This window comes from Molossus molossus, unplaced genomic scaffold, assembly GCF_014108415.1.
Source record: "Molossus molossus isolate mMolMol1 unplaced genomic scaffold, mMolMol1.p scaffold_m16_p_6, whole genome shotgun sequence".
Classification (NCBI taxonomy): domain Eukaryota; kingdom Metazoa; phylum Chordata; class Mammalia; order Chiroptera; family Molossidae; genus Molossus; species Molossus molossus.
The window spans coordinates 3,396,590-3,422,234 of record NW_023425399.1 but is presented as its reverse complement, the minus strand read 5'-3'; the positions used below and the strand labels follow the sequence as shown (position 1 = coordinate 3,422,234).

At 47.6% G+C, this 25,645-nt stretch overlaps 1 protein-coding gene across 3 annotated transcripts in view; it reads right to left on the bottom strand.

Annotated features, from left to right (window-relative positions):
* The window catches only part of LOC118618223 (serine/threonine-protein phosphatase 4 regulatory subunit 1-like), a 69,157-nt gene that overhangs the window by 39,703 nt on the left and 3,809 nt on the right, over nucleotides 1-25,645 (bottom strand). For 2 of the 3 annotated variants that reach the window (XM_036244319.1, XM_036244320.1), the window contains exons 1-2: nucleotides 13,056-13,177; nucleotides 10,013-10,145 (exon numbers count right to left, since the gene is read on the bottom strand). In XM_036244319.1, the coding sequence (XP_036100212.1) occupies nucleotides 10,013-10,145; nucleotides 13,056-13,164 (242 nt within the window). In that variant the 5' untranslated portion in view covers nucleotides 13,165-13,177. Of the gene's footprint in view, nucleotides 1-10,012; nucleotides 10,146-13,055; nucleotides 13,178-25,645 lie in introns of those variants that run through there. The other variant, XM_036244321.1, reaches the window with a different exon arrangement.

The following is a 25,645-nucleotide window of genomic DNA, read 5'->3' as shown; positions in this document are numbered from 1 at the left end:
TTGCCTGGGCCCATGGAGGGGAGGGAGGGAGGATGGGGCTGGCCACAAAGGGGCAAACAGAGGGTGATGGAAATGTTCAAACTTGACTATGGCAATGGCTGCATGACTGTACATTTACCCAAACTCATGTCACTGGATGCTGTAAGTGGGTGGCTTTCATTGCATGAAGCCTATGCCTCAACAAAGCTGTCTTAGACAGCGGCATGGGTGAGGGGCTCTCAATGCAATCAGCAGTGGCTTACGGCGGCCTGGAGGCCTCCGTGAGAGGGAAGTGGGACTGGCGGATGGAAAGGGGCCCCTGCCTGCCCGTCTGCTCCTCTGATCACCTGACAGTCCAGGAACTACATACGCTACCTCCGGCTGTGCACACGGAATCAGCTGAAGTCGGAAATCCACCTTGATTTTCAGGAAAAGACTAGAAATGTGGAACTCAAAGAGGCAGTCTTTTGGCCCGGCATACTACAGGAAGAAATCCATCAACTCAAGCCTGTCCGTGAGAGACTTATACCGCCCCTGGGATGAAAGGTCGAGATCTGGCAGCCAGGAGGTTTGGGAAAGTCAAAACAGACAGTCTAAAGTCCCTGATTACATTTCACTGGACCACATTCATGTCAGCCTCCCCTGGGAAATCAAGCAAGTAAGACCCCCAATCTGATTCTGGGGCCATAGGACGGATAGACAGATCCACATCCAGCCTCAAGTGGCCACAGGGGGCCTGCCCTCCGTCTTCAGGAAAGGAGGAGAGGGCGAGGGGGGCCTGAGCGGGGCCAAGTCCACTGCAGTGGTTACAGATGGGAGGGCGCTCAGGGCTCGCAGAAGGGTGCTTTGGCACCAGCACTTTGGGAAACCTGGTCTCTTTCTGCTGCAGTGACCTGAGAGGGCAGAGGGGCAGAGGCCACAGCGTCAGGTTCCGCACTTCCCACGCAGCGCTGCAGGGCGGTGAAGGCAGGGACAACCCTGTGAGCCTCAGAAAGTGCCACGGAACAGAGTGAGCCCGGCCGTGTGGCTCAGTGGACCGAACGCCATCCCAGGGACTGAGAGGTCCTGGTTCGATTCCCAGTCAGGGCACATGCCCAGTTGTGGGCTCGATCCCCAGTAGGGGGCGTGCAGGAGGCAGCCATTCGATGTTTCTCTCTCACATCCATGCTTCTATGTCTCTCTCCCTTCCTCTCTCTAAAAAAAAAATCAATAAAAACCTATTTTTTTTAAAAAGAGTGAAATGAGATCACGTGTTGGAAGCTCACAGCAGGGTACTCGGCACATGGTGAGCCCTCAAGGGTGTCAGCGTCAGTATTTCAGCGTAAGCGAAGAATTGCCTCAGAACGTCTATCAAAGAGGGAAGCGCAAGTGAAATGTGATGCATCTGGGCACTGGCACACTGTCCGACCATTAAAGGTGCTGGAGGCACGCACTGAGGTAGGGAGAGGCCAAGAACAGCAAATGAAAAACAAAGCGAAGAACTTGACATATACTATGAGCCCATTTCTTAACACAAGTTATGTTTATGTGTATATGTATAGGTGTATGTGTGCACATGTATATGTGTATATGTGTACGTGTGTATGTATATGTGTGTATGTCTATGTGTACATAGACATACATACATACTCATTTAGGGAAAAGTCTGGAACTGCTCACAGTCATTACCTACAACTGTAGTGAAGAGAGGGGACACTCACCATCGAGCGCCTAAAACTGCCAAGTGTTTTAACAAGTACTATTTTCATGGACTTTTTTTTTTTTAAACAATAAAGAAAGAGGATGGCTCAGCTCTACATGGCTCAGCTCTAACGTTCCCTGGAAATGCCATCATGGAAGTGGCCCTTCCTGTCTTTGTCCCTGCTTTCCCTCACCCACTCACAGTACATTCCTGAGTTCCGCCCAACCGGCTCTGGACGCAGGGAACGAAGCGGAGCCAGAGACAAGACGGTCCTAGGCCCTGCCTGAAGCTCACAGCTGCGGCCACAGGTAAGCCAGACGACCGAGGCTGTGGGCAGCGGAGGCGGCGAGCCGGGAAGATGGCATGGAGGATGAGCAGGAGCCTTTCCAAGCGAGCACAGGGGGATGCTGAGGGTCCACGGGGCAGCTGGGCACGCCTGGACGGGCAGGGACACCGGAACCCTGTCCGCTCTGCTCCACCTTCCCGGAAACCTAGACCTGCTCACAGTAAAGTCCAGTGAAGAGAGAAAACGGACGTGAAGTAACGATGCTTTCAGACCGACAGACGCTGTGAGGAGTCACCAGCAGCAGCCTCGCACTAACAGGAACTGCTAAAGGACATTTCGAGGCGAAAGGATACCTGATGCAAATGGGCTTTTCACAAAAAGAAATAAAAAGCATGAAAATGGTACAAATCATGGCAAAGATTGAACATATTTTTCTCATTTCAATCACTTTAGAAGATAGCTGACTATCTGGAGCAGATGCAGACAAGGAGCGCGGGCCTGGGACCGTGAGAAGGGAAAGACAGGAGCAGCACGAGGGACAGGGGGACCGCAGTGCACGCGCCAGGTCTCACCTGCTTCACGCTGCGGGCCTGTGACCGTGAGAAGGGAAAGACAGGAGCAGCACGAGGGGACAGGAGGACCGCAGTGCACGCGCCAGGTCTCACCTGCTTCACGCTGCGGGCCTGGGACTGTGAGACGGGAAAGACAGGAGCAGCACGAGGGGACAGGGGGACCGCAGTGCACGCGCCAGGTGCGGGCCTGGGACAGTGAGAAGGGAAAGACAGGAGCAGCACGAGGGGACGGGAGGACCGCAGTGCACGCGCCAGGTCTCACCTGCGGGCCTGGGACTGTGAGAAGGGAAAGACAGGAGCAGCACGAGGGGACAGGGGGACCGCGGTGCACGCACCAGGTGCGGGCCTGGGACCGTGAGAAGGGAAAGACAGGAGCAGCACGAGGGGACAGGGGGACCGCGGTGCACGCGCCAGGTCTCACCTGCTTCCCGCTGCGGGCCGCGTGGCCCAGTTGCAGCCGAACACGTCGCAATGCGCTACAGAAGGATATTACAATCCCTAGACAACCAGTCATCATTTTTTGGAAGAGTAAGTAATAAGCCATTTGCGGAGATCAACTGGAATTATTTTTAAAAATTAGTTTTTCTTCAAAAGGTAGGAGAAGAGGAAATCATCAAGAAGAGCTGAGGTAAAAGGAAATAAATAAGATGATAGGTTTAAATCAATCCAAATAACAGTAGCATCAAGTGTAAATGATCTAAACATTCAAACTAAAAGGCAGAGATTGTTAAACTGGATTTAAAAAAGGTAAGACCTAACCAACTACAATAATCACTAACATAGATATAGGTTAAACTAGATGGGCAGAAATACACCACACAAACACTAACGCAAGCTGGAGTGTATATATTAGAATCAGGCACAGCAAGCCTCGGAAAAGGGAGTATTACCAAAGATAAAGAGAATAATTTTTTCAAGAAAGCAGAACAGTACTCAATGTGCACGCACCCAAGAACAGAGCTTCACAATACACAGAATAAAAACCGTTCTAGGGAAAGAAAAGTAGATGCACCCACAGTCACAGTGCAGAGTCCCTCCGCTCAGTAGCCGGGAGAACATAAATACGAATACAGAAGACGTGGCCAGTGTTTCAACCAACTTGACCTAATGGGTATTTAGAAGATACTCCACCCAAAGACATCAGGATGTACATTCTTTCTAAGTGCACATGGACACTCATCAAGTTAGAGCAGACTGAGCCATAAAATAAATCTCAACAAACTTAAAAATAAAAATAATACAAAGTATGTTCTCTGACAAAAAAAGACTTAAACTAAGAATCAAGTGACAGAAAGATACCTGGAAAATCCTCAAATATGTAGAAATTAAACAACTCATTGGTTAAAGGAAAAATCATTGTGGGTATTAAAAATACTTTATACCGAGCCCTGGCCGGTTTGGCTCAGCAGTTAGAGCGTCGGCCTGCGGTCCGGAGAGACCCGGGTTCGGTTCCCGCTAAGGGCACGTACTTCGGTTGCAGTTTGTCCCCGGCCCTGGTTGGTCGTGCGGGTGGCAGCCACTCAATGTGTCCCTTCACGTCGATGTTTCTGTCTCTCTCTCCCTTCCTCTCTCTCCCTCCCACTCTATCTGTACAAAAAAATGGAAAAATATCCTCGGGTGAGGATTAAAAAAAAAAAAAAAAAACAACTTTATACCGAAAGGTAATGAAATCTGACATATCAGGACTTAAGGATGAAAATAATATAAATATTTAAGTACTTACAGTACCTCATAGCAATCTTACAATGTAAAATTCAGATGTTATATAAGAAAGGCAAAAAAAAAAAAAAATAGAGTTAAGCATCCTTCACGAGAAGAAAAAAGAACAACAATTAAATTCCCCCAAAAAAATCTCCAAGGAAGAAAATGATGTATTAGAGCAGAAATAATTAAACTAGAAAATAAATATCCAATATAGAACACCAAAGCCAAAGCTCGATGCTCTGAAATAACGAATAAAGCTGAGAATCCTCTGGTAAGAACTGTCCGGGGAGAAGAAAGAGAAAAGGTGACAATAATCAATCACAGGGTGGAAAATTGGGGCCATACTACAGATTCCAGACAATAAAAAGAAATCACCACTTTCCGACACATAAGGGAGTAACAGATCTGAGCAGTGACGGCTGGTGACACTGAAGTCACTGGGTAGGAGGCTGGCGAGGAGTGTCACAACGAAGCGCCTGTGGCTCAGCAGCGCCATCTCCAGAAGTGGGCCGGCCAGCCGTCTCCTGATGTTTTGCAACAAGTATACAAAACAACATATGAGCATTGTTTAAAAACAAAATTTGATGGAGAGCACTATGCTAAGTGAAATAAGCCAGTCAGAGAAAGACAAGTACCACATGACTTCACTCATATGTGGAATCTAACGAGCTAACAAGCAAAGTAGGGACAGACTCAGAGAGCAGGCTGACGGCTGTCAAGGGGCAGGGCGGGGAGCCTGTGCGGGACCGAGCAAAGAAGGGGCGAAAGAGAAAATGCATGGACACGGACAACAGTGGGTGACTGCGGGGGAGAGGGGTGGGGGAGGGGGAGGAGGGTACGGGGGTGAATGGTGGTGGACGGAGACTTGACTTGGGTGGTGAACACAACACAGTGACAGGTGACATGTTGTGGGACTGTGCACCTGAAACCTGTGAAACTGTTAACCAGTGTCACCCCGATCAATCCAATAAAAAGGAAAAATAAAAATAAAAAAATTAGAAAAATAAAAACAAGATTTGAGGCAGAATCTAATCAAGTCTCCAAATGTAATTTTCGGTTTACAGAAAACAAAGGGACATGTTAAATTACACCGCGAGAATAATGACCACCAAATCCAGACTGCGGAAAATTCTACAAGACTAATGACCCCTTCAACAAATGATGGAGGGGGAAGATGAGAGGGATAATCAATTCGAGATTTAAAGAGATTTAAGATCAAAAGGAGAAAACTGTACCAAAAAAAAAGACTTCAGAGACACATCGACCTAAGGAAATGTGTGGACCTTATTTGGATCATGATTCAAACAACCAACCATAAAAAGACATTTTGAACAGCCCGGGAAAACTGTATGCAGACTGCTGGACTGGAAGGCATTACTGCTAACTTGGCTGAGTGTGATAATGACACTGCAGTTAGATTTAAGTCTTTTATTGGATAAAATGATACGATGTCACAGATTTCCTTTACAGTACAGCAGCATAAATGCACACAACTTCTACAGAGAAAATGATCACATTTTGTTGAGGCATTAAGGAAACCTAAATAAATGGAGCACATTAAAAAAGAAAAAGAGTAACAAGTCATGTCGAAGAAGGAAAACAAGGTAGGAAGTCTTGCTCAATCAAATATCAAGACTTACTTCAAATCTAAAGAAGTCAAGATGGTGTGGTGTTGGCTGAGAGAGAGACAGACCACTAGAAGAGGGCACAGCCCAGACAGAGACTCTCGTAAACGGGTACAGGATTATAACAGAGGTGGCATCCCAGAGCACCAAGGAAAAAGTGTATTCTTGATAAGCAGTATTGTGACAATCACAGAAATGAAGCTGGACCCCTCTTTGGTGAACCAAAATTAAAATCAGATAGATTATAGGCCTAAGTGTGAAGGGAAAAAACAACAACACTAAAACCTTTAGAGCAATAAAAAGAACATGTTTATGTTGTTGGGGTGGAGGGATACATTTTTCAAAAGCTTCACAATGCACCAAGGGTGAAGGAAAATGAGGACAAATGCAGTTCTGGTCCCCTAACAGAACACCACACGGACAGCTAAACACTGGCCTCAGGATGAGGGGAGATGGTTCCCATACAGAGCTGACCGAGGTTGGAAATCTAGGATATCCAAAGAATTCCTACAAATCAACAGGAAAAGGACAGCCAATCTCCCCCCCCCCCCCGCCAAAAAAAAAAGACTGAAACTAGCACTTCACACAAAGAAAGAAACAAACATCTGAGAAGGTGCTCAAACTCCTACAGAAGGAAAGCATACATTAAAATCACAAAGTGATATCGTCAGATAAACAACCACACTGCCAGATTGGCTAAAAGTTTTAAAGCTCACAATTCTGATGGGCAGAGAAGTTGAGGGGCAAAGGCAGGACTGAAAGCTGATGCGCCCACTTGGGGAAACTGGTGCCGTCACTACAGTGGAAGGTACAGGCACCCAGCACACAGTGGCTCCCTCCTGGATATACAGAAGTGCCTGGCCCTGGCCGGTTTGGCTCAGCGGTTAGAGCGTCAGCCTGCGGTCCGGAGAGACCCGGGTTCGGTTCCCGCTAAGGGCATGTACCTTGGTTGCAGTTTGTCCCCAGCCCTGGTTGGGTCGTGTGGGTGGCAACCACTCGATGTGTCGCTTTCACGTCGATGTTTCTCTCTCTCTCTCTCTCTCCCTCTCACTCTATCTGAACAAAATATCGAAAAATGTCCTCGGGTGAGGATAAATAAAAAAAAAAAGGAAAGGAGAAGTGCCTGCCACGTGCGCCCAGACACAGAACTGTTCACAGTAGCGAGAAAACAACGCAGAGGGATAACTCTGAACACTGTGGTAGAAGAAGCAATTCAAACTATATGCAAAACTACAAAGTAACATGTCCTACGGGATTTCATATATTTCAAGTTCAGAAATAATACAATTAAACTATATTATTTGAAGGCAGACACCGAGTGAAAGAAAACCAGAGCTGTGATAAAAATGAAAAGCGGATGGTGGGTACCGCTGGGCCAGGGGGAAGTGGCGGTCAGGAATGACAGGCAGACTCGAAGGGTGACCTGAGTAACAGTTACGTAGGTACCTGCTTCATAAGATGCTTTAGACTTTATATGTCTATTTTATCCAACTACCTCTGTGTGCTGATTTGCCTCTGACACAAGTTTTACAAAAAGTTGATAAAAAGAGAGATTAAAGAAGAAAAATCATCTGATAATCTCAATAGATGTGAAAGAAGCATTATATAAATTTCAGACCTCATGGAGGATTTTTAAAATTCTGAGTAAGTTTATTCTGTAAAGTAAACGACCTGTACTCTGTCAACTGTATTACGCAAGGCCAGGAAAGACTGAGAAACTGTTAGAGATCCAAGCAGACTAAAGAAACACAACAATGAAATGCAACATGTAATGCTGGATTGGATGCTGGGCCTCAAAACAGACAAACAAAGAACCTGATGTAAAGGACACTATTAGGACAATTGGAAAAATTGATTAAAATCTTTACTTTAGACAATAGTATTGTGTCAAAGTTAAATTTCCTGATTTTGATCATTGTACTGTGATTATACAAGTAAATGGTGAATGTCTTTGTTTTTAGAAAAATGCACAATGAAGTATTCAGAGGAAAGGCAACATGATATCTACAACTTACTCTAAAAAAAAAGGTAAAAATAGAGAACGATCAATCAAATGTGGTGAAATGTTAACAACTGATGAATTTGAGTAGAAGATATACAAAAATTCTTCCTATTCTTGAGACTTTTCTGTGTGAAATTATTTCTAAAAGTTTAAAAGTAATCTCTTAGCCCCAGCCAGTGTGGCTCAGTTGGTTGGGGCATCGTCCCAGGGACCGAAGGGTCGCAGGTTTAATTTCGCAGGTCAGGACACATGCCCGGGCTGTGGGTTTAATCCCCAGCGGATGATTGCTGGTCAGGGCATGTGCCCGGGCTGTGGGTTTAATCCCCAGCGGATCTGACTTGCTGGTCAGGGGCATATGCCCGGGCTGTGGGTTTAATCCCCAGCGGGTCTGATTGCTGGTCAGGACACATGCCCGGGCTGTGGGTTTAATCCCCAGCGGGTCTGATTGCTGGTCAGGGCATATGCCCGGGCTGTGGGTTTAATCCCCAGCGGGTCTGATTGCTGGTCAGGACACATGCCCGGGCTGTGGGTTTAATCCCCAGCGGGTCTGATTGCTGGTCAGGACACATGCCCGGGCTGTGGGTTTAATCCCCAGCGGGTCTGATTGCTGGTCAGGACACATGCCCGGGCTGTGGGTTTAATCCCCAGCGGGTCTGATTGCTGGTCAGGACACATGCCCGGGCTGTGGGTTTAATCCCCAGCGGATCTGATTGCTGGTCAGGACACATGCCCGGGCTGTGGGTTTAATCCCCAGCGGATCTGATTGCTGGTCAGGGCATGTGCCCGGGCTGTGGGTTTAATCCCCAGCGGGTCTGATTGCTGGTCAGGGCATGTGCCCGGGCTGTGGGTTTAATCCCCAGCGGGTCTGATTGCTGGTCAGGGCATATGCCCGGGCTGTGGGTTTAATCCCCAGTGGGGGCATGTGCAGAACGAGAACAAGTGGGGAGAACTCACTCCACCTGACACCAGAACCGAATGGTAAAGCTGCAGGGATGGAGACAGTGTGCCACTGTACACACAGAAGCCTACTATGTGCTCCAGACATGCACTGTTCACAGTAGTGAATAAACTAGAGGTTCTCTAACAACAGAAACGGACGCCGGGTTTGAGACAAAGGTGGTGATGCAGAGCTTAGATAACAGGCACATTTTCCATTAGCGCTGCGGGGTCCGCTGGATAGCACATGGAGGGAAATGACACCTACTGCTACCTCCCATCACACACAGGACAGAAAGCAGTTCCAGGTGGACCGTAGACCCAGATGTGGAAAGTAAAACAAACAAAACTTCGAGAAAGCAATACAAGAAAATATCTTGGTGGCCTTGGGGGAGGAAAACGTTTTTTATACATGACATGAAAAGCACTAACCATAAAAGAAAAAATTGATAGATCGTGAACTATATTTAAATTAAGAATTGCTCATCAAAAGACGCCTTTCAGAGTACCATCATTTTCCAATCTGTAAAATTGGGATAATAACTGGACTCATTCAGCAGCAATTGCTGGGAGCCTGTGATGATTTGATAGATGTAAAGACACAGAATGTAATTTTTTAGAGTACGAGTGGATGGGAGGTAAGAAAAGGGACTGAGGAGCATCCAGTCTTTACAGAAAATGGTGTCTTGACAGGAATTACAGAAAGGGCGCCACAGGTGGAGAAGTCCAGATGAGAGGTGTGCAGAGGTCTGTAAGCGGCAGGAAAGAGTGTGGGGCAGGTGGGAAGGGAGACAGACAGAGGCATATATGGAGGGAGGGAGACAAGGACACACTCTCCCTCTGGGACGGGAGGGCAGGATGCTTTCAAGTTGGGGCAGATCGTAGACTTTGAAAGACATGCCTCGGTGTCTGCTTTCTCTGTGAAACAAGTCAAGGTCACCCTGGCCGTGTTTCCCAGTGGTTAGAGCATTGGTCTATGCACCGAAGGGTCACAGGTTCAATTCCCAGGAAAGGGCTTGTACTTGGGTTGCAGGTTCGATCCCAAGTCCCAGTTGAGGCACCTGCAGGAGGCAATCCATCGATGTGTCGCTCTCCCACCCTGGAGACAGCCCATGGGCCGCTTCATCATGAGTCCCCTTAGAGCTGCCACAGAGAAGCGACCAGCAGTGTCAGCTTCAACCAGACACAACAGGGGGTGTGAACGTGTGAAGGACAGCTGGGGCTCACCGGTTGAAGACGTTATCGCTGAAGGCGTACTTCTCCAGGCGAGTGAGGGGAGGCAGGTTATCCTGGCCTGGAATGTCCAAGAAGGCTGTCACCCGCATGCTGTCACAATCCGGACCGTAGTCTTCAAAGCCATCTAAGGGGGAAGAGGGAAAAACACACTAAGTGTGCACTGACCATGACAAGTCACACCTGGGCTGAAGCAAAAGCAAGCCCCTCACACTAGTACAAAATAAAAGCTCACATACATTTAGATAAAATGTTTTAAAATATAGGAAGGCACAAATGACATCCCAGTAACAAAAAGGAAGCTTGAATTCAAAGTGAGGGCAGTTAGCAGAAGTTAACCCCCGTGGTCAACATTCACCACCTAGATACAGGGCTAGGGCACCCGTTTTCTGAAGCCCACATGGGCATCAAAGATAAGGGTAGTGAAAGCAAGTCCCCAAGATAAAACAGTGTCGTTAGGGGCCGTCAGTAAGGATGGGAGTGAGAGGAAGGGTAGTCATTCTTGAAAAATCAAAACCACAGGCCTGCACGACCTGTGACCACAGAGTCCAAATCTATAGCACCTGCAAAGTGCAGGCGCCCCACTGAGCCCGAGAGGGTCCCTGTGCAGACTTGCTCCATCCCGGCACCCGGAAGAAGCCAGGAAGCTTTCTAAAGACCCTGTCACAACTCCACATGCGTGTGATTCCATGAACAGTCCCTGCTGAGGGTACGCAGGCAATAACCATGTTCAACTGCACATGGTCACAAACCACCAAGAAGAGGAAGAGGAGCAGACACAACAAATAAGAATTTGCACCCCAAGATTAGAAATACTAGAAAAACCTAAAATGGACTATAAAAGAGTTATGCATAGAATGAGGAGGATTCAAAATCAGATATCATAATGAAAAAGAGGAGAGTGAGGGGTGGGAGAAACAGGTCCTTGAGAAAGGACCAAGTAGAAATGAAAAATAGAGACAATTTAATTAAAAATTCAGTAGCTGGCTTGAATAGCAGTTTCAACACAGTTCAAGAGAGAGTTGGTAAGCTGGAGATTGATCTGACAGATCACTCAGAACACTGCACAGAAGAATAAAGAGGGGAAAACACTCGACAGCAATTAAGACACATGAAGAACGGAGTGCTAAGGTCTAAGAGTAATCCAATAGGAACACAGAAGGAGGGACTCACGAAACAGGAAGAGGCAATATTCAAAGATATAATGGCTAACAATTTTCCAAAGTGGAAAAAAGGATGAATATGTCATTTGAAGAATTATAAACCCTGAACAGAGTGATTATTCAGATGGTAGAACACCAAAAGCAAAAAAAAAAAAGCATTTAAAGAAAACAGAGAAAACTGAAAGAGTACATCCCAGATCTCTCACTTAAAATGTTAGAGGAAAATATATAATCAACAGGAATGTGGGATCTTCAGTCAAAATACCTGACTGTGAAACCCAGCTCTGCCTCTTGGAAGGTGTGTCAACTCTGGACAAATAGCTCACCTCTCTGAATAGTTTCCTCACCCGAAATGAATGCCTACCTCAGATGATTGTTGGAGTGTAGATTAAATGACATTAGATAGACAGATAGTCACGCAGACATAGTTATATCGCATCTGACATACATAAGCACTTTGAAGATATCAGCCGCCAGTGTTATAATTAAATCACTGAGCACATTATATCACTGATAATGTTTATGTTGCTATATTCAGTGTTCAGAGCAACCACAGCCACTAGAAAGTGTGCATGTGTGGGGAAGGGGAAAGAAGAGGGGACTCCTAGAAAGAAAAACATCAGCGAGGGGACACCTCTATATTAAACTCAGCCCAAACTCTGTCTTGACCCCTAAACCATGCATTTGTGTGGCAAACTCCACAGCACAGCAAAGGTGAAGAGAACCGGACTGAGATTTGGGACACTATCCACTGGAGGAGAGACAGAGGTAACAATTTAACCTCTCAATTTAAGTGCCTAAGAAATCAACACTCTTTGAAAGCATGTAGCAGAATTCAGAGATTTTATAGCACATAATATTCACAATATCCAGGTTACAATCCAAAATTACTCAATAACAAAGAAACAGGAAAACATGAACTAGCTAAAATAGAAAAAAATCAAAACAGACTGACTCTAAAAGAACCCAAATGCTGGAATTACAGACAAGGATTTTAAAGCAACTATTACAATGCTTATGGATATAAAGGAAAAATATACCTACAATGAATGAAAAATAAAGAATCTTAGCAAAGAGATGTTAACCATAAAAAGAAACCAAATAAAAATTCTAAAACGACACTCAAAATTTCATTGCATGGACAAAACAGAATGAAGGTGATAAAATAATGCCCCCAAACTCCCCAAATTTGGTGAAAGGACGAAATGTACAGAATCAAGGATCTCAGCAAACCCCAAGATAAATATACAGAAAACCACACCTAGACACATCCTAGTCAAACTGCTAATATCCAAAGATGATAATCTTGAAAGCATCAGAGAAAAACAACCATTACATACAAGGATAATCTCTAACTCCTCACCAAAAACAATGGAGGCAGAAGACCTTGGAAACACATCTTTAAAGGACTGAAAGAAAAAACTGTCAATCCACAACTTAATATCCAGTGAAATATCCTTCCAGAATTAAGATGAAACAAAAATGCTGTCAATTTTTAAAAAACAAAAAAATTTTTTGACTTTAAAAAATTTTTTATCGCGCTGGCCAGTTCTGCTTAGTGGTTAGAGCGTCGGCCTGCGGTCCAGAAAGACCTGGGTTCGGTTCCCGCTAAGGGCACGTACCTCGGTTGCAGTTTGCCCCCGATCCTGGTTGGGTCGTGTGGGAGACAGCCACTCGATGTGTCCCTTTCACGTCGATGTTTCTCTCTCTCTCTCTCTGTCTCTTTCTCTCTCTCCCTCCCACTCTATCTGAACAAAAAATGGAAAAATGTCCTCGGGTGAGGATAAAAAAAAAATTATTTATCTATTTATTTTTATTGAGGGTACACTGGCTGATAACACTATATAAACCTCAATTACTTATTTTTAACACACCCTCTAAACACAGCCAGCCAATGTGGAGTACAGAAATGCTAAGAGAAGTTCTGCAGGCTGGAAAGGAGTGATACTGTTTAGAAACATCTTCAAAAGAAGTCAAGAGCATTGGAGATGGCAAATGTGAACTACAAGAGAAAAAGAAAGAAAGAAAAAGAAATTGTAAATATGTAGGTAAATTTTTTAAACTACTTTCCCTCTTAATTTCCTCAAAACATATACAATGATCTACAGCAATACAAAGCAGAAATTATAACTTCGTACTGTGGAATTTGTAGTCCCAGCAGATGTACTATCTAATAAGAAGTATACCACAAAACAGGAGGGAAACAAGTGGAACTATACAGGTGTCAGGTTTCAACCTCTTACATACAGTGGCGCGTTATGAACTCTAAGTAGATGGTTTCTGTCTCCACAGCTAAACCCGGAGGCTCTTGAACCCTGGGACCATGTCCTGTAGAGCCTGGCACGCAGCAGACACTTCATAAGGGCTGGTTTCTATAGAAATCCGTCTCCTGAGACTTCGATTACCAGGATTCAATTCATGAGAGTCTAGCAGCTCTGAGAAAGCTGAGAAAATCTAGTTTCCACCAAAATGAGGTGCAGCAAGTAGCCCAGAGCTGCCTGGAGCTACACCCACGTGAGTTACAGAGCAGTCGGGATGTTAATCCATTCACTCCTGCTTGCAAAGTGAGAGAGCTCAGCTTCAGGAAAGACAGAGGCAGGTCAGACACTGGATGTAGGTGCCAAAATAAAATAATAGACTCCAACATTCAATATAAAGTACATGACTTATTCAAAACTATTCAATCACCCTAACAATGAATATAGTAGAATTAAATTTTGGCAACACATACTACGTGTGTAAGGAGGGGCAGAGAGAGGAAAGAGATGTAAAATTCATCTGAAATAGTAAGAAATCTGAATTATGAGAATTTGTTTTATTTTAAGAAATGAAATAGCAGTTTAGTCCCATCCAGAACCAGGTCATCTACCTGCTACCTGTCTGGGAAAGTTGTGCAGTGACAGGTCATCTAACTGCTGCCTCTCTGCAGTTGTGAGGTGACAGGTCATCTAACTGCTGCCTCTCTGCATTGTGCAGTGACAGGTCATCTAATTGCAGCCGCTCTGCACTGTGCAGTGACAGGTCATCTAACTGCTGCCTCTCTGCATTGTGCAGTGACAGGTCATCTAACTGCTGCCTCTCTGCACTGCGCAGTGACAGGTCATCTAACTGCTGCCTCTCTGCACTGCGCAGTGACAGGTCATCTAACTGCTGCCTCTCTGCACTGCGCACTGACAGGTCATCTAACTGCTGCCTCTCTGCACTGTGCAGTGACAGGTCATCTAACTGCTGCCTCTCTGCATTGTGCAGAGCCACAGAGAACTGGCCTCCGTGCTGTCATGGGAGATTCCACACTCTCAGGCTGCAGCTCAGACCCCAGGCAGCCAAGCTGCAAATCCACAGCCCATCACCTGGCCTCCAACGATGGATGGCTCAAGACAGCACACCCCACATGTGACCCGTGGAAGGTGCATTCAGTATCACTGAATCACACAGTGGGACAATTACTCCTGGCTCACTCTCTGATTAAATCCGAGGAAGCTACTCTTGACACCAGGGAGTGAGCTCTTCCCAGACGCCGGTGAATCCCTTCCTACTAGAGCAGGTCTCGGGTTAGGAATCTGCAGGCCACTGTGTCTGTCTAGATTTTAATTGTGCTATTTCATCTTTGTCTTATATTTTGGTGAAGTTTCATGCCAACAACTGATACAAGTCTTCTAAATTGTGTTTAAATAAAAAAGGTTATCTGACACAAGGGAAAATACAGATGGTATACAAATAACGCCGAAACAGAAAAAGCAGAACGAATGACTGGCTTATGAAAAGCACTGCATTCACGGAATTCAAGAAAAACATTCCCATCAATAACATCATGTTCACATGCAAATGCTAGCGCCTTGTATTCCAAGTACTGAAAATGAACTTGTTTTTTAATATGCAGGTAAGCATTTTCTCTTGTGTGACTCACCATCCTAACCTCTTTCAAAATGAGAAAATCCTACTGGTGTTCATATCCATAGATTATCTGTAACGTTGTTACTATTTACCCGGAAACACTGTATTGGATTCTCTGAACTGCCCATTAAGCACGAGTTGACTGAAATGGACATGCCAGCGAGATATGGGTCTGCTTCCCACAAAGTGAGTGAACAGAGCCAGCATGATCTTTGTCAATTGTGACCGGGTGCCGTGATGACAACCTCTTCCTGTGACCCCCATGACGTTTTAGCGTTTTCCTTTTATTAAGTCCCAAAGACAGACTAAATCCATCCACAGCCGAGGAACCCCCATAGAGCAGGTCTCAGCCTCGGCACTACTGTGGCCACTCTGTGCGGGGCGTCCACTGCGGGGCGTCCAGCTCACAGACGCCAAGAGCGCCGCCCGCCCTCTCTCCACGCAATGACAACCGGAACTCTCTCCAGACACTGCCGCGTGGCCCCAGCTGAGAGCTGCTGGAAAAGAAAAAGACACGGCGGGTGTCGTTCTTGAGCAGCCCCTGGTGAGTGGACGGTCCCACAGAGGGAGAGGTTTCCGGTCAGCAGAATGACCTGACCCCCCTTGCCTCTCTGACCTCGGCCCCTACTCTCCCTCCTGCCCTTCTCGCCCCCTCTGCTGGCCAGGAGGCTCTTTGCTATTGCCCAAACCTCCAGTCACTTTCTCGGCTAGCCCTGCCTGGTGGCTCCCTCTGCCTGGAACTCTCCTGCCAAGACACGCTCTCTGATAACTACTCCTGTCTGGAATCTTGGCCCATTCATCCCTCAGTGAGGTCCTCCCTGACCACGCCGCACCTTACCCTGATCTACATGTATTTTCCAGAGAGCTCCGCGCCTTCTCACACACAGAATGTTCACTCCCTATATTCACTGTTTACCAGCTGGTCCACTCCCTGGTCTCTGCCCCGCACCCACACCCACGGGAGATCTGTGACTGACTCACAGACATGCCTGGCACACAGCAGACACTCACTAAAAGTCCTGAGTGAATGAATTAAACAAACTGAATGAACTGATTAATTAAATGAATGAATGAACTGAAGGAGGAAGGATGGAAGGAAGGGCAAAGATCTACCAAGCTAGTTTCTTGTGCCTATTGACAGTGGGGGTGGCACATAAAATGACTCCTGCTCTCAAAAAGAACTTTCTAGAATGTACATTTCTAGCCTCTGCTAAGAGAGCATGTTCTCTGAACTGCTCACAGGAGCAGTGAGTTGAGGTCTGCATGGTGACATCATGAGCAGCTGATGACTGGGAGACCCGACAAGTCCAGGTCGCCCAGACGCACGGGGCTCCAGCACCCAGGTTGGAAAGGAAATACGAAGTAGCACATGAATAATTCCTTGTTCGGATTTTTTCCTTGTATTTTCTCACATTTGAAAAAAAAAGTTACCTACTCCATTTATGAAAGCTTAATATCATGCAGTAGAGCAAAGTTATCTTGAGAGAATAGTTTCTTATGGTCCCTTCGAGCCTTCTTGGCTCAGGCTGAATGCGAACAGAAAAGAAAGCAGCAGCAGCAGCACTGCCCACAACGGCCCCCTGCGCTCCCAAGGCGGCTCCATGCGCTCCCACCGCCGCCCCATGCGCTCCTGCTCCCGCTCCCACGACGGCCCCATGCGCTCCCACGCGGCGGCCCCATGCGCTCCCGCTCCCACGACGGCCCCATGCGCTCCCGCGGCGGCCCCATGCGCTCCCACGCGGCGGCCCCATGCGCTCCCGCTCCCACGACGGCCCCATGCGCTCCCGTGGCGGCCCCATGCGCTCCCACGCGGCGGCCCCATGCGCTCCCACGCGGCGGCCCCATGCGCTCCCACGCGGCGGCCCCATGCGCTCCCACGCTGCTCCCTGAGTTCCTGCCCGTGTCAGGTCACCGGCAAGTTTGCACAACACACCACGAGCCCTCTACCAGAAGTGATCGACAATTCAAAGCTAACGAAGCCCAGCTGGAAGGGCTGGGAGCAGGGCCAGTCTGACTCACGGGGCAGGTGACCGCTCCCATCGCACCTCACGCTCGGCACCCTACCCCTGCTGCCCACATGCCACCACACTGCCTTGAGACGCACGGCCCATGGCCCAGCCACTCCGCTGCCTCACACTCGGCAGCTGTGTCTGCCAGCTGCACTGGGGGCCAGCCCGAGTCTAGACACCCAGCTAAGAGCGAAGAGATGTACAGCTCACCTCCACTGTCCAACCAAAACCAGGTCCTGAGCCTTGAGCTCATACAACCAAAGACAAGACGAACCCTCTTCAATGAGGTCCTGATGAGTTTGCAAAGAATGAGTCTAGTATCCTTTGACCCCGATACTAGGTGACTAAGGGGAAAAACAGTCTCACTAGAAAAACAATTTCTGGAACCTACAACTCAGGAAAAATAAGGATTTACCCTCTCTATGCTAACTAGTTACCCAAGGGTTATCTACTAAAAATAATGAGCACTGTCGGTATAGTCATCATTTAGAACAGGCTGGGGCATAAGTAAATTCAAAACACACAATGGACCTGTGAGTGCTTGCCCGAGTGTCAGGGATTTTCACAAAACACCAATCTGTCTTTAAACGGGCTAAATACAAATTAAGTAGAATGTTAAGTGACTGTGTTTACAGGTTCAAAGTACAGTAGACACAATCTGGTAAAAAGAGAGAAAGAAAAGAAACTGTTTAAGGCATTTTGCATCAAGAAAAGGATCAAAAAATCCAGCACAGAAACAGAAGGTTGTTAACAGCGAACCCACCTCCAACATACTCTCTTCCCGCGTGGCTAACTTCACGTGACAACAGTAACCCACAATTCTACATTCAACAGAGAACCAGTGATCAGAGTGACAATGACATGGTCCCCCGACTCCGAAAGCTCCCGAGGGAACAAGATGGTCATACACACCACCACCCACAACTCTCCCGCAGGGAGAGCCACGGGACATGGAGCAAACAGCCTGCGAAAGAGACCAGCTGGAAAAGGGAGGCGGCGGCGGGAGATGCACCCCTAGAACAGGAGTGACAACTGAGTCGGGCTCTGCAGATCCAGTAGGAATCCACTACATGGGAAGAAAGAGTGTCTGGGACAGGAAGAACATTCCAGATGAAGGGGAGGAGCGGCGGAGAAAGGTGCACCGAGTGTCGCTTCCGTTCAGTGGTTCCAGAAAGTCCCACAAAGCCGCCCCACCCTGCTGCCTCACCAGAATTGGTTTTAAGTCAACAGGTGAGGACAGATAAACACAGCAGAACGTACCCCGGTGAGATACCTTCATTGGCCCAGACATGAGCTGAGGTGGAGATGGAGGCAGAATGCTACAGCACATCTGTCCCGGCCAGCACTTTCATTAAGAATCCCTTCTCCGGGCATTTTTCGATATTTACAGTCCTCCATTCAACATGTCATCCTGTCACTATAACTCTACGTGAGATATGCCACCCTGGGCCAGCCCAATTATCCATTCGATCCAATATTCTGTCCCTGACACAGCACTAGGGGACATTGGGTGGGAGAACATGACAGATGTGGCCCACTCTGTCTGTCTCAGAGCATTAGAAGATCGGTGGATCACCATCAAGAAGGAGCTTATTTAGCCTATCTGCCAGATTTGTGCTTAAGAACACACACAGAAGAATGTATTACATAGAACTTACATAATTGATCAGTTTTTAGAGCTTCTCACGAGCCACTCCAACAAACAATAACTAAGCCTTTGTAGAGCCGTAAATGATTTGGGGGAACCAGAGTAAAGCATCCATTAGCGTGTTATTTACGGGGGTCGCATCGCTCTTGCTGATGGGCTTACAAACACAAATGCAGATTCCTAAGTTAGAACTATCTCTAATAGCTAGACAAACCTGACCCATCCTAAAGATAAAAAAACACTCAGATTCTTCGCTGGCTTGGGGAGGAAACTGACCCCCGCGCAGTGCAGGTCCTTGTTGACTTAACTAAATTTCAGCAGCAAGGTGCACGGCCAACTTTCTCCACAGAAGTGCCATTTTCTAACAAGACGCAGGCTGATGTACTAGCTCTTGTCTGAGCAGATCCGTCCAATGCATGATGCTTTATACTGCAAATCTTTGAGGGCCACCGACGGTTATCACCAGCACTAACAATGGGCTTGCTGGAAAGACCGACTTAATTCATGAGCAGCCATTCCACACGGTGCAGACATGGACATTCCTCTTTGATTTGTGGCTTTAATCATGGCTTCCAAAACCTGTCATTATTTATGAGTCTGACTTTTACACTGACGCTCAATGGGAAACATGTTGCCAGTAAGTTACGCGGCAGGAGAGAACTCTGCAGTCGGGGCAGACGGTGTGCTCCATTCTGAGAGCGCGCACCTGTTTCCTGCCAGCTCACGGGGCTGGGGGAGAGCTGGGGAGACAGGAGCGCTAGAGTCTGCGCTGCACTAGTAGTGCACGGAACAGCAGCACTTAAAGCGCAGCGACGTCTCCAGGCAGACTCGAGGTAGACTGGAAAAGAAGAGAACGTTATAAAAGAAAGCCAACAACCTGTATGTGCAGATGGGTCTCTGTGTTCCTACTGTTCAAACTCTGAACCCAGCAAGTCGTGCGGACCAGCGTGAAGCCATTTCTCTGCTGACCCGTCAACCAAGCTGCAGGGAAGGTCACCTCCCCCCAGAAAGCAGCCAGCTCCGCGCAGGACGCAGCAGGCCCACTCCTGTGGCACACGCCAGTCGGAGGCGGCTCTCGCCCACGGCCACCTTTCCCTTTGCGCCAACTCCTCCCCACAGTTCCCAGTATGCTCCCCCATGCCTCGATTTGAAAAATCAATCATTGCAGGCAGGGGTGGGGGCTGAAGTGAAGTATAACACTATATAGGAAAGTGTACAGATAATGGATTTTCACAGACTAGCCCTGGCTGGTTGGCTCCGTGGTTACAGCATCAGGTCGTGAACCAAGGGGTCTCAGGTTCAATTCTGGTCAAGGGCATGTACCTGGGTTGCAGGTTTGATCACCAGCCCGTCGGGGCCATGTGGGAGGCAACCAATTGATGTGTCTCTCTCACATCAATGTTTCTGTTTCTCTCTCTCTCTCATGCTCTCTCTAAAAATCAATGGAAATATATCCTCAGGTGAGGATTAACAAAAAAACAAAAAACTAAACGTGCCTGAGTAACCAACACTCAGCTCAAGAAAAACTTGTATCAGCATCTCCCAAAACCTCCCCAGGAGCGACCACTCTCCTGCCCCCTGCCCGCCAGCGTCAGCTGTGCTTGTCTTGTCCTTTGTCTACACACAGCCATGCAGCCGGCAGCAGGCTGTGTCCGGCTCCTTTCACCCTCCTCCTGTTGGTCAAGTTCATCCACATTCTCACCCAGACCTGTAGACCACCTGCTCTGATGGCGGCAGGTTCCCACCGGGTAAGCAGACCTGCAATTCAGGGCCCACTGTGCTCACGAGGGATGTGCGGGCGGGTTCCTGTTGCTGACTGGTCAGAACAGTGCTCCTCTGACCACGTCTGTTTGAGAACATATGTTCATGTTTGGACATATAACCAGGAGTCAAATTGTTGGGCCATTCAAATCCTTTTCTTAAGATTTTCAGAGTAGATGTAAATATTACGGGCTCTTCCACTCAAGATGAAAAGCAACTGACCTCAACCCTTCCTGCCCCTCCAGCTGCTGGTTCTTTTTTTTTTTTAATCCTCAACCGAGGACATTTTTCCATTTTTTGTTCAGATAGAGTGGGAGGGAGAGAGAGGAAGAGAGAGAGAGAGAAACATCGACGTGAAGGGACACATCGAGTGGCTGCCACCCGCATGGCCAACCAGGGCCGGGGACAAACTGCAACCGAGGTACATGCCCTTAGCGGGAACCGAACCCGGGTCTCTCCAGACCGCAGGCCGACGCTCCAACCGCTGAGTCAAACCGGCCAGGGCCAGCTGCTGGTTCTTGAAAAGCTGTTTCCCCTGCCAGGCCGTCAGCTCCCAAGAGCAGTGACCACCCCCCAAGTGGCCAGCCAGTGCCTGGAATACAGTGGGTGCTCAATAAACGAACACTGAGATACTGGACCACAGGTGCATTGCTTTGGCTCCCAAGGCCTTCCCAACTAACTGGTCTGGCCCTGGTCCTCGGCTGCATTGGAAATGCTCTCAGTGAGGTCACTGAAGGCCTCCTCACTACCAAAGCCCAAGGCCTGCCTTCAGTCCTCATCTTACCTGAGCCCTCTGTCACAAGTGACACGAACGATCACCCCAAACAAGGCTCCAAGGTCCCTGGTTTCCTACCTCTCGGACGCTTGCTCTCCAGGGCATCCCCGCTCTCCCTTCTTCTCCGGCGCCACCCCTCCTGCAGCTCACGCCCACTGCCCTGGCCCCAGCTGCCATCCACCACTCTCCAAGCTAACCTCCGATCTGCTCCAGAACCCACAGGGGGCTTCTCAGTGCCTCCTAGAGTGCACCAGGACCTCCGGAAGGCACCTCGAAAGTAACTGTCCCGATGGAAAGCAGGGACCACATCCTCTCCACCCCAGCCCCAAAGCATGCTGCTCGCGCACTACCCGGTTCATTCACCCCACGTGCACACGTGCCAGTCTGCTGCGTGCCGCTCGCTATGCCAGACCACAGTGAGCCCAAGACGGGCAGAGCAGCCACCTGCCAGGCCTGTGCTGAACGCTGCACAGGAGAAGACAGAGCTCAGGGAACACGAAGGAGGGTGCCGAGCCCGGGTGGAGGGGAGCAGAGGTGCTGGCCACAGGACCTTCTCTGAGCTGACTCTTCCCTCACCAGAAGAAACATGTGCCAAGCCCACGCCCTGCTCTCCTGCCCACCTCCTTCACTGGGTCCCCACTGCTTCTGCCTGGATGCCTCAAACACTGGTGTTCCCATCTCTGGCTTGTGTTTCCACAATCTTTTCTTTCTTTGAAATATCTCAGCTCTAGTCACCAGTCTGGTTACAGGTCTCCAGTGGCTCTCCACGACTCCTTGAAAAAGACAACTCCTTATCTTGTGATGGACTTAAGGCCATGCGTGATGTGACCCCCACCTACTTCTCACTCCTGCGTCCATCACTCATTGCTCTCCAGACACACAAGCCCTTGACAATGCTGAGTTCATGCTACCTCAGGACCTTTGCCCTTGCTGTTCACTATGCCTGATGCCTGCTCTGGCTCTTCATGGGAATATCTTCATTCTGTTATTCAGATGTTAACTCAAGAGCACCTTCCCAGGCTCCAGAAAAGCCTTCTCTGGCCACTCGAGGTAAAGCCCACGACCATCCATCCAACAGCCCTGTCCTGGCTCTTCTGTTCACACTCAGATGTTACCGTACCTGCCACACCTGAGTGGACCGTACCCATTTATGTTGACTTTTTATTGGCTGTCCCTGCCACTGAACTGAACTCACAGGAGCAGAAACCGGGTGTGTTTTATCCACCGGTGTCCATGAGGCCTAGCGTAGTGCCTGGGACTTAATAGGTCCTTAATGAATATGGATTGCATGGGCAGGTGGGTGGGTGGATGGCAACTCCTCCAAATATGGTGGCTAAAAGTATGAATTCTGAAACCAAGCTCCCTGGTTTGTTTTTTTGGTTTTTGGGGTTTTTTTTCCTCACCCGAGGACATTTTTCCATTTTTTGTTCAGGTAGAGTGGGAGGGAGAGAGAGGAACAGATATAGAGAGAGAAACATCGATGTGAAAGGAACACACCGAGTGGCTGCCACCATCACCACCTACCAGGGCCGGGACAAACTGCAACCGAGGTACATGCCCTTAGCGGGAACCGAACCCGGGTCGCTCAGGACCACAGGCTGACGCTCCAACTGCTGAGCCAAACTGACCAGGGCCAAGCTCCCTGGTTTGAACTCCACCTCTGCCACTCACTAGCTGTGCCATTTTGGGCATCACTTAGCCTTTCTGTGCCCCTTGCAGCCTTGCTTGGCAATGAAATGGAATAAAAAACACCTGCTTCATCGGGTGTTTGTAGTTAACATACTAGAAGTCCTTGCAACAGAGGTTGACACATTATTAATGCTAAACAATGGTAGTTTTGTACCATGGCCTGGCCTGCTTCTTAAGACAGAAATCCCAGCAAAACATCCCGGGACGCCTTCCTGCCTCTCAGGTCGAGTCTAAACCCCATGGCTGGTGAGGCATTCTCCCCTGACTGCCCTCAACCCTACCTCCCCTCCGAGACACCCCGTTCCCCAGTCTCCAACCTTTTCACTAGGACTCTACCCCCCTCTGCCCATCGTCTTCCTTGACCTGACCCAACTCAAAGGGCACCTGCCCTCCTACTCCTGGCAGATGGAGTCGCTATTTTCTTATTGCTCGACTCGTTGTTCACTCCTCTGCCTGGGCCCTCGAGGCTGTGCCTGCTCCACACAGGTCCCTCCCCTCCAGGCAGGAGTACCTCTGGGTGGAGCCAAGGCTTGTCATCCTTCTGCCCCCAGCGCCCTCTGAAGGCTGGCACCGTAGAGGACCTGGAGAAACCTTTGTCACACAGATGACTCACCTTCCCTGTGGAAAGCAACCACCTGCCCTCATCTCTTTTTTTCCCATCAGGGTTAAGAATAAGTGCTGTTTTGAAGGTCCAAACCACTTTCTCTTTCATTACCTGGGTTTTGTTGCAAATTTTCTATTTAAAAGATCTTAATTTGTGATGTCAAAAGCCATTTTAAACTCTTTTTAAACAGAGACCATTTCAGGGAATCTCTGATCCCCCGTTTGCCTCCCAGGAAATGGAAGACAGACAACAAAAGTGAAATGCAGTAGGTTTATCGGAAGGGAAGTGGAAGTTGACTCTGCTTCCAGCTCTCTGACTCTTGTTCTTTGCCACCCTGTCCTGATGGGAGGAAACAGGGACATGTTTTCATCCTCAACAGCAGCAGGAAAATGAGACACGAAGTCTGAGCAACCGGTCAAGGGTTATTCAACAAAGCAGAGGCTACGTTAGCAAAAAGCACAGCTATTCCAACTGAACCTAGTGCGAAAGTCAGCCTAGTCGGGAGGCTCAGTTAATCGACAGACGTATGGGTTCTGATGCAGTGAAATCAGCCAGACTTAGAACAGGGTTGGCAGACTATACCCTGTGGGCCAAATCCAGCCCACTGCCTGTGTTTGTAAATAAAGTTTTATTAGGAAACAGCCATACCCATTTGCTTATGTTATATCACGGCTTGAGTGGTGACATGGGAACTTCTGGCTTGAGAAGCCGAAAATATTTACTATCTCATTCAGGAAAAAAAAAAAATAATGGGCCCATCTTTGATTTAGAAAATAGTATGATGTCTGGATTTTGTTCTATTTCCCAAGATTAGCATACTCAAGTTCCTGTTCCTATTTAAACTATTTCATTTAACCGAGAGGTCTTTATTTTTTTAAAAACTGACCATCTTTGATTCAAGTCTATAGGAGAGAAAAAGTTCAGTGGTTTGGTTTTAGGCTCAAATTAATCCAGTTTCTCTGCTCTGAGGGCACACAGCTTGGTTGTGGTCCTGAGCAGAAGAACATCTGCACACACCTGGACCACGGTGGGCAGCTGAGATGGAAGTCTCTTTGCTCTGGAGGAAGTCTTTACTCGCCCTCGAATATACACTGCCCCTTCCAGCATTAAGACTCAAAGAATCTATCTACATTCCTCTGATTTAGCTAATCCGATTCTCAACAGCATCCAGATAGCATTTGTTTACACCTACTTCCAACTTCTTTCACAAATAGCCCTTAAAAACTAAACATCTGAAAAGAAACACAGTGTTCCCCAAGTACTAGCATATTCTAGGAGTCCATCTTTTGAAACTGATTGCATCTGACGATCACTCTGTAGCCAACTTCTGAACTGCAACCCAGTTTTCCAACTCACTGTGCAGATGTTTAATCCTACATGAAACTTTCATGTCATTTTTTAAAACTTTGTATTATGGAAATTTTCAAATGTATGCAAAAAGTAGAACAGTATAATAAAACCCCTTACTCCCAGCAACCAGCTTCAAGTACTGACATTCTGTTATTTTTCCCTATTTAGCCATCTTCCCAACTTTTTGTTTGTTTATTGTTTGTTGCAGTATTTCAAAGCAGACCTCACAGATCAGATCATTTCACCCATAAATGCTTCTTTGTTTCTGTTTGATAAGACCCTTCGCCTTTGAACAAAGCTGTGACACCACTATCACATCCAACAAAATTAATAATAATTCTTAACATAATCTAATACCCAGTCCAGTTCAGTTTTCCCCAACTGTCTCAATAATGTCTTTTATGGTTGGTTTGTTCAACAAGGGATCCAAATTTGACCACACACTGTATTTTGTTGCTAGATCTCTGAGATCCCTTTATATCTGTAATAGGTTCCCCTCAATTTTTTTTCACCCACTACTGACACACACTTAACTCTAACTGGCCAAGAAAACCTTACCAAGGGTAATACCTCTTCAGCCTCCACATGCTATAAGCACACCCAGACATGCACAGGCCTTTACACCTCTCAGGCCCAGACTCACACAGCTCCACCTTCCACATGCAATCCACCACCGGGACCAATATACCAAGCCATCCACACTTTCTGCTCTCAAGAGAAAGTTAGATTGCTTT